This window comes from Pseudophryne corroboree, chromosome 6 (assembly GCF_028390025.1).
Source record: "Pseudophryne corroboree isolate aPseCor3 chromosome 6, aPseCor3.hap2, whole genome shotgun sequence".
In the NCBI taxonomy this organism is placed as follows: Eukaryota; Metazoa; Chordata; class Amphibia; order Anura; family Myobatrachidae; genus Pseudophryne; species Pseudophryne corroboree.
Genome location: NC_086449.1, coordinates 160,776,797 through 160,794,586, shown reverse-complemented (window position 1 = coordinate 160,794,586; position 17,790 = coordinate 160,776,797). Strand labels below are relative to the sequence as shown.

The following is a 17,790-nucleotide window of genomic DNA, read 5'->3' as shown; positions in this document are numbered from 1 at the left end:
ATAACATGTGACTGACTGCTAGTATGATGCTGACTTTGCTACATGTTTGTCAGTTTGTTTTACAGATCCTCAATGCTGGTGCATGAGTAGGATGGAATGGATATAATTTTAAAGAAAAAAGGTTAAAGTGATACAGTCACAAAATTGTGTAGTACACGGGAAGTGCTGATTATTTATCATGTAATAAAGCGGCAATGGTGAGGACACTCATACCATGTTTTGAAGCTGTATTATCCTCTTATGATCTGGTTCGGGATGGCTTGTATGCATAGCTCAGCAGGCAAGGCGGATGCAGGTACAAGTGTATCCACCTTGGGCTATATGTACACAAGCTTAATCCAGTAAGTTTGATGGATAATCCCCCAAAATCCTGTACCAGGAATAGGTTTACAAGCCCTTGCATACAGCAGCAGCTTCTCAGAACCAGTGGTAAGTAAACTTTCACCCTCGCAGGCTACACATTGTTTAGATTCATCAGAAGATGAAAGCCCAATTATTCTACTTCATCATATGAAAAAGAGGTAGGTCTCGGCTCTCGAATATAGCTGAGTTAATTGAATGCAATGAAGCCATCGTATCCTTAAAGGATACAGCAAAGCCTATGTTAAAAACCAAGGTACCTGTGTTTAAACATCCCAATACTTGAGTTCCAAGATCAGTGAACGGAAATCATGGAAGAGGTTTGGGTTACGCCCAATAAAAAGTTAGAATTCCTAAGAATGGAATTCCTATGATCTGCTTACAGCTGGGGATTGTTTAAAAAAAGGGGAGATGGCTCCTAAAGTAGATAAGGAGAATCTACAAGAGCTTTGCTTTCAATTTTCCTGTCTAGGGCAGTCATGAGGCCAAGCCTTGGCTTCGGCTTAAATGGCAAAGGCAGTGATTGCCTGGGCTGATGCAATGGAAAGAGATTTTTCAGTAGAGCGAGAATCTCATATGGCTCATATAAAAAACTGCAATGTTCCTGGAAGCATTGGATATGGGCAAAATATTAACTCCAGGGCATCAGCCCTAACTATACCTGCTCATAGAGCAATTTAGCTGGGTAAGTGGAAGATCCACAGCCACACCACACTGAATATGCCCAATCTCACCAGATCTTGGAAGCTATGCAGTGTGGGTGGGGCCTGGTGAGAAACATCTGCGAATACCAGGTGCTGTAGGTGGAATCATTGTCTTGTTCTGAAAATATTCCTTTTTTGTAAGAATTGACAGATTTTCTTGGAGTCTGCTTCTGACTCCAGAATGTCAGGTTCCTTCCACATACAGTTCACGTGTTGGTATTACACTATCAATGAAGCCTGTCATAGTCTGAATCCCACGTCAGTGTGATAGTGGACTAGGAAACCATTGAGCTACCAGAAGATCTACAGTGTGGGAATACCAGGTGCTGTAGAACGATTAAACCATCAGCTGATGGTGTGGGTTCCGCCTGGGAGACCCCAGGTTTGGGGGGCCGACTTCCTCAGGTCACACAGACCCTGGCATGGTATCTCTAGTTATGTTTTCGCCTTCAAGACAGCCTATCTCGGCTATAGACGAAGGCCTGGCTTTGCAAGAAGCAGGTCAGAAATTTGCTTCGGTCAGAAATAGTCATTCCAGTTCCTCTGGCAAACAAGGACAAGGTTTTACTTCAGCCTGGCTTAGTGGAAAGCCAAATGAGGCATTTCAACTCATGCTCAATCCGAAAAATGCTGAGCAAATACATTTGGAAACATGGAATCATACGTTCCTTATGTGTGGCATGGAGCCAGGGGTTTTTATGGATCCCTGGAGATACAGGAGGCTTACCTACAGGTTCCTATACCATTGTCCATCAGTGTTATCCAAGGTTCTGCTATCCTCCAGAAAAGCATTTTTCAGTTTTAGGCTTTACCCTTTGGGTTAGCCACAGTCCCCAAAGTATTTACCAGAAATATGGGGGTAACAACACTTTATCTCCGCCAGCAGGGGTTAAGGTTTTTCCCATATCTAGGATCTTTTAATCCTGGCACAGTCACAGAGATTGCTCTTTGTCATCGGCAACAGCAATAATGAGTTTGCAGGGGCAAGTGACTAATAACTTGGGGAAAATCGTCTCCAGTTTCGTCACATCGGAGGACTCACTTGGGGGCTGTACTGGATCACGTCTGCAGAGAGTAGTTTTTTTTACCTCGCAACAATAAATCCAGGGTTCAATATTGGATTCAAGAATCGCCACACAGTCAAACGGTATCCATTCACGCAGCAATGCGGGGATGGGTTAGATGGTATCTGCATCGACAGGAGGGAGTATGCATAATTCCACTCTAGGTCTCTGCAGCGTCTGATTCTTACCTAGTAGAATCTACAACCACACCGGATATGCCTAGACTTCATTGGTTCATGCAAGATCAGCAGTGTGGGCCTGGTTGGTACCTGGAGGGACCAGCTGGGAATACAAGGTTTGGTAAGTATTAATGGATTGCATCAGATAATAAAGACCGACTATGGTACTTACGATAAAAGTAAGAAGGTCATTAGTCTGGTGGCTACAGACATCCCAGCGGGACAAAGTAAAATCCTTTTAATATCAGATTGGGAAGATTCTGACACTAGGATTAGTGTCGGGGAGATTGTGTTCCCAAAGTGGTGTCTACCAACAAAGGTTGAAACCTCGGGCCATATACAGGGCACCGGTGTAGGCAAGGAACAGTCTTCATGTAAAACCAGTCCAGTTCCGATCGGACAATGCAACGGCAGTAGGGTACCTCAACATCAGGGAGGAACTCTCAGCCGAAAAGGGGATGAAGAAGGTAAGTCACATACCTAAGAGGTAGGATTTCATTATCCAACCTTGTCCGCCGTTCTCAGTCCGAGAATCATAAATGGGGAAATTTACTTTTTCATGTCGGTACACCATTCAGAGGAGTGAATGGGCTCTACGCCCAGAGATCTTCCGGACTCTGGAAAACAAGAGGTGCATGCTAGAGATGTATCTCAGAACGTCTTGGCTGAACAACAAAGTGCTCACATACGGGTCAAGAACAAAGGATCCCAGGGCGATCGTTGTGAATGCCTTATCGGTGAGACAGGACCTTCATCTGGCGGATGGGTTTTCCTTTAATTACCCTATTACCCAGGGTGGTGAGAAAGTTTAAACGGGAAGAACAGCAGAGAATGGCAATGGATGCTCTACTTCTACTCCCTCAACGTCCAGACCTACTAATGCAGGGTCCTGGTTATTACAGACATGTGGGTCGACTGTCTTTGACAGCGTGGCCATTGAAACCTCTATCCTCAGGTCAAGAGGATACTTTCAAACAGTTTTCAGAACAAGGAAACCTTCCTTAGCTCACATTCATCACCAAATATGGCAAGCCTATATTCATTGGTGCAGTGAAAGAAAATCTACAGCCACACCACACTGGATATGCCCAATCTCACCAGATCTGGGAAGCTATGCAGTGTTGGGCCTGGTGAATACTTGGATGGGGAACATCTGCAAACACCAGGTGCTGTAGGTGAATGGGACCCTAAATGTTTTTCAGAGTTTCCAGGGTCTTAGCATTCCTTCAGACAGGAATAGATGGCTTCCTTGAGAGAAGCAAGGGTCGGCATCGACTGTAGAGTTCCAAAAGTAAATGACCAGTTTACAGGATGTGCGTACCTTTTTGTCCAGGGTATGCTGCGCATTCAACCTTTGGTTGTTTTTCCTACAGTGCCGTGGGACTTGTTTAGTCCTGAAAGTCCTTCAAGTTGCCTCATTTGAACCACTTAAAAATATGGATTATAAATGGTTGACAACTAAAGTGTCTTTTCTACTGACTAAGTCGTCAGCTAGAAGAATATCAGACTTAGAGATTGTTCCCCATTTCTGATGTTTATCCAGATAAAGTAGTTCTCAGAACTAGATCTGGGTATCTTCCTAAGATGATGACTAAGTTCCACCTTAACAAAGGAATGTTAGGGCCTTTTAGGGTCTGGACCGTTTCTGCAGGAGATGCATCACTGGACGTGAACCGTGGATTGTACCAGTGTCATCAGAAAAGCATATTCTCTTTTCATTCTCTATGTATTTCATCAGAGAGGATGACCTGCTGGTAGGCAGACATTGACAAGATGACTTCGAATGATGAAGCATATTTTCAAGCTGATCTCCCTGTTCTGGCTAATGTCTCTGTTCACTCTACTCGTAGGGTAGGTCCTTCATGGGCAGCACAATAGGGTGCTTGAACAGAACAGATATGTAAGGCAGCCATATGGTCTACCGTTTACACATTCATTAAGACATTAGGCCTTGGATACCTTTGCTCTCACGATGCTGAATTCGGGCGAAGGAATCTATTGAGCATCAGGAGCGTCCCCACCACTAAACTGCTTTGGGAAATCCCATTGTTATCCTGTGGATAACCTGTGGACCCTGCCGGGGAAATATACGTTATGGTAAGAACTTACCGTTGATAACGGTATTTCTCCTAAGTCCACAGGTTCCACAGGGATCCCACCCTGACTCACCTGATTTGAGGATCCTTCTACTCACTAACCTCTTCCTTCTTGTACGGAAGGGTGTGCATGTGTGTTCTCGCCTGATTAGGGTTCTACATATTGCTCCTGCCTTGAGCTTTGGAATACAACTGATTTGCCTGAGCCAGGGGGCAGGGATATATCTGGACGGGCCCGTTGCATGCTGGGAGGCCAGAAAGCTTTGACTGATTGGTGCAAATCCGCTGTCGCTCCATCATATCCCATTGTTATCCTGTGGAACCTGTGGACTTAGAAGAAATACCGTTATCAACGGTAAGTTCTTACCATAACGTATATATTTTCCAGCAGGCCTAGGGAATTAGTTACACCTTTCCTACCACCCCTCATCTTCAGAACTGCAGCGTTTGTTCTTATCCTTGTAGTTATGACCATCGCACATGGCCTGAATTTGGCTAGGTGATGGAGCTACATTGTGATACTAATCAGCTAGTGTATCATTAGTTACATTTCATAGGGGGAGGTAGAATAAAAGTGATTTTTATTTTTAACTTTTGTTTTTTCCTAAAAAAAAAAAAATTTCTCTAGTTTAAGAGGAGCCCTCCAAAAATTCCTTACAAAGCCATTGCTTTGGCAACTGTCCTGTTCCTGATTGGTACTTTGCTGATTGTGATCGGAGCCCTCCTAATTACTGGCCACATTAGTAATGGGGTAAGCCATCCTCTCATTTACTCTTATAATTATTTCAACACATAATCATCTGTCTTTCCTCAAGCCATTACATTTTAAAATACATATAAGCACATGTGAAATGATATAGAACAATAAATACAGTATATACTGTGACTGCTTTCTAATATGTTGGAATATTTGCATACCATAATGAGAGATCTTTGGGTACCCAAGTCTAAGCACAGAATGCATTTAGGTTTCATGGACTCCTATGCACACAGCCTGAAGGTCATGTTCTACAATAGTTTTTATAATTCTGTGCATTAAGGAAAGTTTGTGTACATACACAAAATGTAGTTAGGTTTTTTTATACACCTTGTAATTTTCTACAATATTTTCCAATATTTGTAATAATTATGTGCAGTAAACAAAGTTAGAGTACATTGATCCAACAGAAAGCAAATCTGCCATTATCTCAGTGTTTAAAAAAAACCTGTATTTTGGAATATTCTTTAGTTTGGAATTCTGAATATAGGAGACTCAACCTGATAACTAACATGAATTATCTTTGGGAAAGTATGCTATGTTAAAGTCGTTAAATAGAATATGCAGATCGAGAGAGGCTATAGGAATAGGGAATAATGGGGCTAATTCAGATGTGGTTGGAGTAGCTGTCGCTGCTGCTTGATAGCTCTGTATGTAAATTACACGTAGACTCTTCTTGCTGAAGTAGTGATCTGAGCTGTGTCCTAAGACGCAGCATCGGATCACTGACACCATCGGGTGGCTTGCGGAACCCATGGGTTCTGCAAACCACCCGTTGCAGCTCTTCATAAGAGGCCAGTTAATCTCCACCCAACTACGGAGATCCTGACCTCTTCCTTCCCCTAAACGGCGGCTTCACGCTTCTGTTTTTACAAACTAAGGCTGTCGCCGTCCCCTCCCTGCCCCCATACGGCTTCAGACTGTCAGTCACTGACAATCTGGTGCCGTACTGTGTCCTGTGTTGCATGACCTGTTTGTGCATGAGCAGAATGAGTCCTGCGCATGTGCAAAGTACAGAACATCGGTAGTTTGCGCATCAGGACGCAGATCCTTTGGGATCTGATTTAGCCCCAGTGTGCTTATGGTATAAACCTGAATTCCTGACTACACACTGCCATAGTCTATCCTGTGATCCAGAGCACTTTGTTGAATTAATAAGTAACATGATAGCTTCCAGTAACTAATTTTAGAGCTCGTAGAATTGACAGAAGCCAGCTTAAGAGGGGTATTTATCACTTTCTCATGTGTGAATTAGGGGCATATGTATTAAAGCTTGGAGAGAGTTAAAAAGTAACGATAAGCCCCTAACTGCCATTTTTAAAATACAGCCTGTAACATCGCTGATAGGAGCTGATTGGGTGGTGCTATATTTATCCCACTTTATCTCGCTCCAAACTTGATACATATCCCTGTTCGTCTGTTATAGATACACATTAAATGTGTTTCCGACTTTATTATTGGCAGACCATGGGCAGGAAAGGTGTATAGTTCTTCTGCAAGGTATATAATATTGTAGACTAGGATGGAATATATTTAGTGCATTGGTACAATTGGCTGTTAGCAAAGTATTTACAGATTATATTTTTTGTAACATTTTGTATTGTTACAGGGGAATGAACGTGCCATTCCTATACTGATCATTGGAATTCTGGTTTTCCTGCCCGGATTTTACCACCTCCGAATCGCTTATTATGCTTCTAAAGGATACAGAGGTTATTCGTACGACGACATTCCAGACTTTGATGACTGAGCCGCTGTGGGAACGGCACGTATGATAGGGCTGCACTTGGAGCCTGCCGATAGAAGTAGGACAAGCAGAAGCAGACCCCACTGTACATACAATGTGGCTTCAGTGTAGCTGTACAGTTGTGAAAATTAAGTAGATTGCTGCTTCTAACATTGTAAACACCTTTCTGCAACTATCCAAAAAGTTTTGGAAGGTGGGGCCATCCCATAGCTGCGATAAGATCACAGCAGACTTTCTTTTAAACAAATGATTATACCGGCAAGTAAAGAACTGTATGCAATAAGAGCAAATATGTAAACACCTGGACAAATCCAGACTATATTTCATGACTTGGACATGTACCAACATTTTTCAGTCCCACCAAAAGGACATGTAGTCATGGACATGGGAAATTGAACTGTACTAATTTCATTTTTTTTTTTTTAATCGATCAAATCCATGGGATGAGAGCTATACGAGCTGTACAGGTGTATCTATAGAAATGATTCTGTTTACAAAACACAAATGCAGACCTGTCACGTGCTTCCCTACCATGATTCTGTGTACGACATTGAAGTAACTTATATGAAGGTGGGTGCTGTTCTATTTGTGTCCCCCATTCATCATGGCGCTGCTGCTTTACATAATGCATTTTCATTCTTGCACACACCAAAGTATAACATGCTTCGTGTCCAGGTAAAAGACATGGGGCGGGATGTATTACCAGCCAAACTGACTTTTTTTTTTTAAAGGGGCAATCACTTAAAGGGCATGGTTTTGCCCTGTGATTACCCCTTTAAAAAAATGTCCGACTTTGGCCGACATCCCGCACGGCGGCCGAACTGTGGCGGCAGTAGATCCCGCCCATGATCTGACATCTTTGTGCCGTACCTTAATTGCTGCCCTTTTAAGTTGAAATAAATGTTAATTATTTAATTGAATGTTTTGCTCTAGAAGGGAACAGTGTCCATTTTCCTACGACTCCGCTACAATTTATCACACACACTCTTGCAATGTGTAATAGAGCTTTATGTTTACTATGCTGACATACATTTCTTCTTGTCTTCATAGTTCTGTATGAAAGTTATTCTGTAGTGTATGATAAGTAGAAAACAAATCCGGAGACGCCCTCTGGTGAAGCTGAAGCGAAAGATTGCCCAAACTAGGTTCCAGATGGGGTCATTGATAATTGTTTATCAGATAACCAGCCATAGTTTGGTCTTCCTGACCCTCAGTATGGAAGGTGCACCGTATCAGTCCATTTCCAAATCCAAGATTTATTTAAATCCAATAAAAATATATGTACAAAAAATATCAAGACAATGATTTATCTGTAATTCTGGTATAAGGTAAAAGTACAGGTACATTATACCGTGTCCGTTTCATTGACCAAAAACAATTATCTAGAGTTGAGTTAGGCAACCTGTGACACATTGCTGTTACAGAGAAGCATCAGGTAGCATTCGGGGACCTGCTCATACACACCGGTTATGCTGAGAGCCCGTTCTAGCACTGTGCAGTAACCTGCTAACTAGACGGCACTCTCCTCACTCTGCAACATCACAGTCGCTGGGAAAAAGGACAAGATATGGGAAATGTCTCTGCCCTGTTGGGCAGCATATTGTCTCTTTGAAGGGTGCCTGGCATCCCCACACTTACAGATGTGGACCTGTTGAATTATTCTGAAGAGTAATGCTCAGTATCCTGCCCTTTTCCTTATGATTCTGATGTGGAAATAGCCGCACAGAACATTACTACAGCTTGTATAGTATAGTATATCAGTTTTTCACGTTACGGTAAGTTTGTTTCAAGATGTGACCAGCAGTTTGGTTGTGTAAAAATGGCCTGCTGATTATCTGAAGTCATAATACATTGCTTACAGTCCTATCCGTGCAGTATTGGGGTCAAGGTAAGGGTATGGTACAGCTAGCTTGAAAATTAAAGGGCCACAAATTACGCCCCCGATTAATACTGCGCTCTCAGGATTGTGAATAATCATGTTACATTTACTACATTGGCGCATTAGCCTACCTTGGTAGCCTTAAGCTACTTGGATTGGTACAATAAAAGTACTAAATAAAACACACCCTCATTTATCAATTTATTGCTTTCACAACGACAGGCAATTGGGTCAGAAAGCCGGTACACACCAGGAGGATTTACTTGATGACAGAACGATCACTGTTCCATCCTTTATTAATATTCATAGTGCCGCATGAGATATTGTCCGGGTTGGCTGAGCAGCATCAGACAATATTCACGATTTGCCGTTCTGATACTGCGAATTGTGCCGATATCGGCCGGATGTGTATCCACCCTAATTGGAGTCCAGGAGGTTCTTTATCTTTCTGCTATCCTGTAATTCAGTTAAGAGCAAACAAAAAAACAGATGAAGCTACTGATAGTCTGGGTTGCCTCAAGAAATAAAAGGGAGATTCCAAACATGATACAGTTTTATAATTGCAAACCCAACCCCCCACCACCACCCAACAATCTAATAATGTAAATCCCTATTAAAGGGAAAAGTGACAATAGCAGTATCTGGCAGCGCTACCAGGCATTAGGTGCTTTGGGCCTAATTCAGACCTGATCGCAGCAGCAAATTTGTTAGCAGTTGTGCAAAACCATGTGCACTGCAGGTGGACAGATATAACATGTGCAGAGAGAGTTCGATTTGGGTGGGGTGTGTGCAAACTGAAATCTAAATTGCAGTGTAAAAATAAAGCAGCCAGTATTTATCCTGCACAGAAACAAAATAACCCACCCAGATCTAACTCTCTGCAAATGTTACATCTGCGCCGCCCCCCCCCCCCCCCCCCTGCAGTGCACATGGTTTTGGCCAACTGCTAACAAATTTGCTGCTACGATCAGGTCTGAATTACCCCCTTTGTACAATAGGAGAACAAAAGGAAAAGAGAAAATAAGAATTTACTTACCGATAATTCTATTTCTCGTAGTCCGTAGTGGATGCTGGGAACTCCGTAAGGACCATGGGGAATAGCGGCTCCGCAGGAGACTGGGCACAAAAGTAAAGCTTTAGGACTACTTGGTGTGCACTGGCTCCTCCCCCTATGACCCTCCTCCAAGCCTCAGTTAGGATACTGTGCCCGGACGAGCGTACACAATAAGGAAGGATTTTGAATCCCGGGTAAGACGCATACCAGCCACACCAATCACACCGTATAACCTGTGATCTGAACCCAGTTAACAGCATGATAACAGAGGAGCCTCTGGAAAGATGGCTCACAACAATAATAACCCGATTTTTGTAACAATAACTATGTACAAGTATTGCAGACAATCCGCACTTGGGATGGGCGCCCAGCATCCACTACGGACTACGAGAAATAGAATTATCGGTAAGTAAATTCTTATTTTCTCTGACGTCCTAGTGGATGCTGGGAACTCCGTAAGGACCATGGGGATTATACCAAAGCTCCCAAACGGGCGGGAGAGTGCGGATGACTCTGCAGCACCGAATGAGAGAACTCCAGGTCCTCCTCAGCCAGGGTATCAAATTTGTAGAATTTAGCAAACGTGTTTGCCCCTGACCAAGTAGCTGCTCGGCAAAGTTGTAACGCCGAGACCCCTCGGGCAGCCGCCCAAGATGAGCCCACCTTCCTTGTGGAATGGGCTTTCACAGATTTTGGCTGTGGCAGGCCTGCCACAGAATGTGCAAGCTGAATTGTACTACAAATCCAACGAGCAATAGTCTGCTTAGAAGCAGGAGCACCCAGCTTGTTGGGTGCATACAGGATAAACAGCGAGTCAGATTTCCTGACTCCAGCTGTCCTGGAAACATATATTTCTCTATCGTCCTAGTGGATGCTGGGGTTCCTGAAAGGACCATGGGGAATAGCGGCTCCGCAGGAGACAGGGCACAAAAAGTAAAGCTTTTCCAGATCAGGTGGTGTGCACTGGCTCCTCCCCTTATGACCCTCCTCCAGACTCCAGTTAGATTTTTGTGCCCGGCCGAGAAGGGTGCAATTCTAGGTGGCTCTCATAAAGAGCTGCTTAGAGAAAGTTTAGCTTAGGTTTTTTATTTTACAGTGATTCCTGCTGGCAACAGGATCACTGCAACGAGGGACAGAGGGGAGAAGAAGTGAACTCACCTGCGTGCAGGATGGATTGGCTTCTTGGCTACTGGACATCAGCTCCAGAGGGACGATCACAGGTACAGCCTGGATGGTCACCGGAGCCGCGCCGCCGGCCCCCTTGCAGATGCTGAAGTAAGAAGAGGTCCAGAATCGGCGGCTGAAGACTCCTGCAGTCTTCTAAAGGTAGCGCACAGCACTGCAGCTGTGCGCCATTTTCCTCTCAGCACACTTCACACGCAGTCACTGAGGGTGCAGGGCGCTGGGGGGGGGCGCCCTGGGAGGCAAATGTAAACCTATATAAAGGCTAAAAATACCTCACATATAGCCCCCAGAGGCTATATGGAGATATTTAACCCCTGCCTGTATTCACAAAATAGCGGGAGACGAGCCCGCCGGAAAAGGGGCGGGGCCTATCTCCTCAGCACACGGCGCCATTTCCTCTCACAGCTCCGCTGGTCAGGACGGCTCCCAGGTCTCTCCCCTGCACTGCACTACAGAAACAGGGTAAAACAGAGAGGGGGGGCAAATTTAATGGCAATATCTTGATATATATAAAGCAGCTATAAGGGAGCACTTATTATAAGGCTATCCCTGTCATATATAGCGCTTTTTGGTGTGTGCTGGCAGACTCTCCCTCTGTCTCCCCAAAGGGCTAGTGGGTCCTGTCTTCGTTTAGAGCATTCCCTGTGTGTCTGCTGTGTGTCGGTACGTGTGTCGACATGTATGAGGACGATATTGGTGTAGAGGCGGAGCAATTGCCAAATATGGGGATGTCACCTCCTAGGGGGTCGACACCAGAATGGATGCCTTTATTTATGGAATTACGGGATAGTGTCAACACGCTAAAGCAGTCGTTTGACGACATGAGGCGGCCGGACAATCAATTAGTGCCTGTCCAGGCGCCTCAAACACCGTCAGGGGCTGTAAAACGCCCTTTGCCTCAGTCGGTCGACACAGACCCAGACACAGGCACTGATTCCAGTGGTGACGAATCAACCGTATTTTCCAATAGGGCCACACGTTATATGATTTTGGCAATGAAGGAGGCGTTACATTTAGCTGATACTACAGGTACCACTAAACAGGGTATTATGTGGGGTGTGAAAAAACTACCTATAGTTTTTCCTGAATCAGAAGAATTAAATGACGTGTGTGATGAAGCGTGGGTTGCCCCTGATAAAAAGCTGATAATTTCAAAGAAATTATTGGCATTATACCCTTTCCCGCCAGAGGTTAGGGAGCGCTGGGAAACACCTCCTAGGGTGGACAAGGCGCTAACACGCTTATCAAAACAAGTGGCGTTACCTTCTCCTGAGACGGCCGCACTTAAAGATCCATCAGATAGGAGGATGGAAAATATCCAAAAAAGTATATACACACATGAAGGTGTTATACTACGACCAGCTATAGCGACTGCCTGGATGTGCAGTGCTGGGGTAGTTTGGTCAGAGTCCCTGATTGAAAATATTGATACCCTGGACAGGGACAATATTTTACTGTCGTTAGAACAAATAAAGGATGCATTTCTTTATATGCGTGATGCACAGAGGGATATCTGCACACTGGCATCACGGGTAAGTGCTATGTCCATTTCGGCCAGAAGAGCTTTATGGACGCGACAGTGGACAGGCGATGCGGATTCAAACGGCATATGGAAGTTTTGCCGTATAAAGGGGAGGAGTTATTTGGAGTCGGTCTATCAGATTTGGTGGCCACGGCTACAGCCGGGAAATCCACCTTTCTACCTCAAGTCACTCCCCGACAGAAAAAGGCACCGACTTTTTAACCGCAGCCTTTTCGTACCTTTAAAAATAAGAGAGCAAAGGGATATTCATATCTGCCACGAGGCAGAGGTCGAGGGAAGAAACAGCAACAGGCAGCTCCTTCCCAGGAACAGAAGCCCTCCCCGGCTTCTACAAAAGCCTCAGCATGACGCTGGGGCTTCTCAAGCGGACTCGGGGACGGTGGGAGGTCGTCTCAAAAATTACAGCGCGCAGTGGGCTCACTCGCAGGTAGATCCCTGGATCCTGCAGATAATATCTCAGGGGTACAGGTTGGAATTAGAGACAGATCCACCTCGCCGTTTCCTGAAGTCTGCTTTACCAACGTCCCCTTCCGAAAGGGAGACGGTTTTGGAAGCCATTCACAAGCTGTACTCTCAGCAGGTGATAGTCAAGGTACCTCTTCTACAACAAGGGAAGGGGTATTATTCCACTCTATTTGTGGTACCGAAGCCGGATGGCTCGGTAAGGCCTATTCTAAATCTGAAGTCCTTGAACCTGTACATAAAGAAGTTCAAGTTCAAGATGGAGTCACTCAGAGCAGTGATAGCGAACCTGGAAGAAGGGGACTTTATGGTATCCTTGGACATCAAGGATGCGTATCTCCACGTTCCAATTTACCCCTCACACCAGGGGTACCTCAGGTTCGTTGTACAAAACTGTCACTATCAGTTTCAGACGCTGCCGTTTGGTTTGTCCACGGCACCTCGGGTCTTTACAAAGGTAATGGCCGAGATGATGATTCTTCTTCGAAGAAAAGGCGTATTAATTATCCCATACTTGGACGATCTCCTAATAAGGGCAAGGTCCAGAGAACAGCTAGAGATGGGATTAGCAATATCTCAAGAGGTGCTAAAGCAGCACGGATGGATTCTGAATATTCCAAAATCCAAATTAATGCCGACAACTCGTCTGCTGTTCCTAGGGATGATTCTGGACACGGTTCAGAAAAAGGTTTTTCTTCCCGAGGAAAAAGCCAAGGAGTTATCCGACCTGGTCAGGAATCTCCTAAAACCAGGAAAGGTGTCTGTACATCAATGCACGCATCTTCAGATGCACCTGCGGATAACCCTGTCTCCAAGGACAAGGGTATCTCTTCTGTGGTGGTTGCAGAGGGCTCATCTATTGGAGGGCCGCAGATTCGGCATACAGGATTGGATCCTGGTGACCACGGACGCCAGCCTGAGAGGCTGGGGAGCAGTCACACAAGGAAGAAACTTCCAGGGAGTGTGGTCGAGCCTGGAAAAGTCTCTTCACATAAACATTCTGGAACTAAGAGCAATCTACAATGCTCTAAGCCAGGCGGAACCTCTGCTTCAAGGAAGACCGGTGTTGATCCAGTCGGACAACATCACGGCAGTCGCCCATGTAAACAGACAGGGCGGCACAAGAAGCAGGAGTGCAATGGCAGAAGCTGCCAGGATCCTTCGCTGGGCGGAGAATCACGTGATAGCACTGTCAGCAGTGTTCATCCCGGGAGTGGACAACTGGGAAGCAGACTTCCTCAGCAGACACGATCTTCACCCGGGAGAGTGGGGACTTCATCCAGAAGTTTTCCACATGCTAATAAACCGTTGGGAAAGACCAATGGTGGACATGATGGCGTCTCGCCTCAACAAAAAACTGGACAGGTATTGCGCCAGGTCAAGAGATCCGCAGGCAATAGCTGTGGACGCGCTGGTAACACCTTGGGTGTACCAGTCGGTGTATGTGTTTCCTCCTCTGCCTCTCATACCAAAGGTATTGAGAATCATACGGCAAAGCGGAGTAAGAACGATACTAGTGGCTCCGGATTGGCCAAGAAGGTCTTGGTACCCGGAACTTCAAGAGATGGTCACGGACGATCCGTGGCCTCTACCTCTAAGACAGGACCTGCTTCAGCAGGGACCGTGTCTATTCCAAGACTTACCGCGGCTGCGTTTGACGGCATGGCGGTTTGAACGCCAGATCCTAAAAGGAAAAGGCATTCCAGAAGAAGTCATTCCTACCTTGATTAAGGCAAGAAAGGAAGTCACCGCGAAGCATTATCACCGCATTTGGCGGAAATATGTTGCGTGGTGCGAGGATCGGAGTGCTCCGACGGAGGAATTTCAACTGGGTCGTTTCCTACATTTCCTGCAATCAGGATTGTCTATGGGTCTCAAATTGGGATCTATTAAGGTTCAAATTTCGGCCCTGTCAATATTCTTCCAAAAAGAATTGGCCTCAGTTCCTGAGGTCCAGACTTTTGTCAAAGGAGTACTGCATATACAGCCTCCTGTGGTGCCTCCGGTGGCACCGGGGGATCTAAATGTAGTTTTAGATTTCCTCAAATCCCATTGGTTTGAACCACTAAAAAATGTGGATTTGAAATATCTCACATGGAAAGTGACTATGTTACTGGCCCTGGCGTCCGCCAGGAGAGTATCTGAACTGGCGGCTTTATCTTATAAAAGCCCTTATTTAATTTTCCATTCGGATAGGGCAGAGCTGCGGACGCGTCCGCATTTTCTCCCTAAGGTGGTATCAGCGTTTCACCTGAACCAGCCTATTGTAGTGCCTGCGGCTACAAGCGACTTGGAGGACTCCAAGTTGTTGGACGTTGTCAGAGCTTTAAAAATATACATTTCAAGGACGGCTGGAGTCAGAAAATCTGACTCGCTGTTTATACTGTATGCACCCAACAAGTTGGGTGCGCCTGCTTCTAAGCAGTCGATTGCTCGTTGGATTTGTAGCACAATTCAACTTGCACATTCTGTGGCAAGCCTGCCACAGCCTAAATCTGTTAAGGCCCATTCCACAAGGAAGGTGGGCTCATCTTGGGCGGCTGCCCGAGGGGTCTCGGCATTACAACTCTGCCGAGCAGCTACGTGGTCAGGGGAGAACACGTTTGTAAAATTCTACAAATTTGATACCCTGGCAAAGGAGGACCTGGAGTTCTCTCATTCGGTGCTGCAGAGTCATCCGCACTCTCCCGCCCGTTTGGGAGCTTTGGTATAATCCCCATGGTCCTTTCAGGAACCCCAGCATCCACTAGGACGATAGAGAAAATAAGAATTTACTTACCGATAATTCTATTTCTCGGAGTCCGTAGTGGATGCTGGGCGCCCATCCCAAGTGCGGATTATCTGCAATACTTGTACATAGTTATTGTTAACTAATTCGGGTTATTGTTTAGGGAGCCATCTTTCAGAGGCTCTTCTGTTATCATACTGTTAACTGGGTTTAGATCACAAGTTGTACGGTGTGATTGGTGTGGCTGGTATGAGTCTTACCCGGGATTCAAAATCCTCCCTTATTGTGTACGCTCGTCCGGGCACAGTACCTAACTGGAGTCTGGAGGAGGGTCATAAGGGGAGGAGCCAGTGCACACCACCTGATCTGGAAAAGCTTTACTTTTTGTGCCCTGTCTCCTGCGGAGCCGCTATTCCCCATGGTCCTTTCAGGAACCCCAGCATCCACTACGGACTCCGAGAAATAGAATTATCGGTAAGTAAATTCTTATTTTTCAGGGCCCTGACTACGTCCAGCAACTTGGAGTCCTCCAAGTCCCTAGTAGCCGCAGGTACCACAATAGGCTGGTTCAGGTGAAACGCTGAAACCACCTTAGGGAGAAATTGAGGACGAGTCCTCAATTCTGCCCTGTCCGTATGAAAAATTAGGTAAGGGCTTTTATAGGATAAAGCCGCCAATTCTGAGACACGCCTGGCTGAAGCCAGGGCCAACAGCATTACCACTTTCCATGTGAGATATTTTAAGTCCACAGTGGTGAGTGGTTCAAACCAATGTGATTTTAGGAACCCCAAAACTACATTGAGATCCCAAGGTGCCACTGGAGGCACAAAAGGAGGTTGTATATGCAGTACCCCCTTGACAAACGTCTGAACTTCAGGAACTGAAGCCAGTTCTTTCTGGAAGAAAATCGACCGGGCCGAAATTTGAACCTTAATGGACCCTAATTTTAGGCCCATAGACAGTCCTGTTTGCAGGAAATGCAGGAAACGACCCAGTTGAAATTCCTCTGTAGGGGCCTTCCTGGCCTCGCACCACGCAACATATTTGCGCCAAATACGGTGATAATGTTGTGCGGTTACATCCTTCCTGGCTTTGATCAGGGTAGGGATGACTTCATCCGGAATGCCTTTTTCCTTCAGGATCCGGCGTTCAACCGCCATGCCGTGAAACGCAGCCGCGGTAAGCCTTGGAACAGACAGGGTCCCTGCTGGAGCAGATCCCTTCTTAGAGGTAGAGGCCACGGTTCCTCTGTGAGCATCTCTTGAAGTTCCGGGTACCAAGTCCTTCTTGGCCAATCCGGAGCCACGAGTATAGTCCTTACTCCTCTCCTTCTTATGATTCTCAGTACCTTGGGTATGAGAGGCAGAGGAGGGAACACATACACTGACTGGTACACCCACGGTGTTACCAAAGCGTCCACAGCTATTGCCTGAGGGTCCCTTGACCTGACGCAATACCTGTCTAGTTTTTTGTTGAGGCGGGACGCCATCATGTCCACCTTTGGTTTTTCCCAACGGCTCACAATCATGTGGAAGACTTCTGGGTGAAGTCCCCACTCTCCCGGGTGGAGGTCATGTCTGCTGAGGAAGTCTGCTTCCCAGTTGTCCACTCCCGGAATGAACACTGCTGACAGTGCTATCACATGATTTTCCACCCAGCGAAGAATCCTTGCAGCTTCTGCCATTGCCCTCCTGCTTCTTGTGCCGCCCTGTCTGTTTACGTGGGCGACTGCCGTGATGTTGTCTGACTGGATCAGCACCGGCTGACCTTGAAGCAGAGGTCTTGCTAGGCTTAGAGCATTGTAGATGGCCCTTAGCTCCAGGATATTTATGTGAAGTGATGTCTCCAGGCTTGACCACAAGCCCTGGAAATTCCTTGGTGACAAGATTATCCGCTGATGCATCTGAAGATGCGACCCGGACCACTTGTCTAGCAGATCCCACTGGAAGGTTCTTGCGTGGAATCTGCCGAATGGGATTGCTTCGTAAGAAGCCACCATCTTTCCCAGGACCCTTGTGCATTGATGCACTGA

The 17,790-nt window shown here is 45.8% G+C and overlaps 1 protein-coding gene across 2 annotated transcripts in view; it reads left to right on the top strand.

Annotated features, from left to right (window-relative positions):
• The window catches only part of TMEM230 (transmembrane protein 230), a 46,222-nt gene extending 38,395 nt beyond the window's left edge, over positions 1 to 7,827 (top strand). For both annotated transcript variants that reach the window (XM_063932055.1, XM_063932056.1), the window contains 2 exons: positions 5,032 to 5,154; positions 6,770 to 7,827. In XM_063932055.1, coding sequence (XP_063788125.1) covers positions 5,032 to 5,154; positions 6,770 to 6,910 — 264 coding nt within the window. In that variant the 3' untranslated portion in view covers positions 6,911 to 7,827. The remainder of the gene's footprint in view (positions 1 to 5,031; positions 5,155 to 6,769) is intronic.
• Positions 7,828 to 17,790: the final 9,963 nt, after the last annotated feature.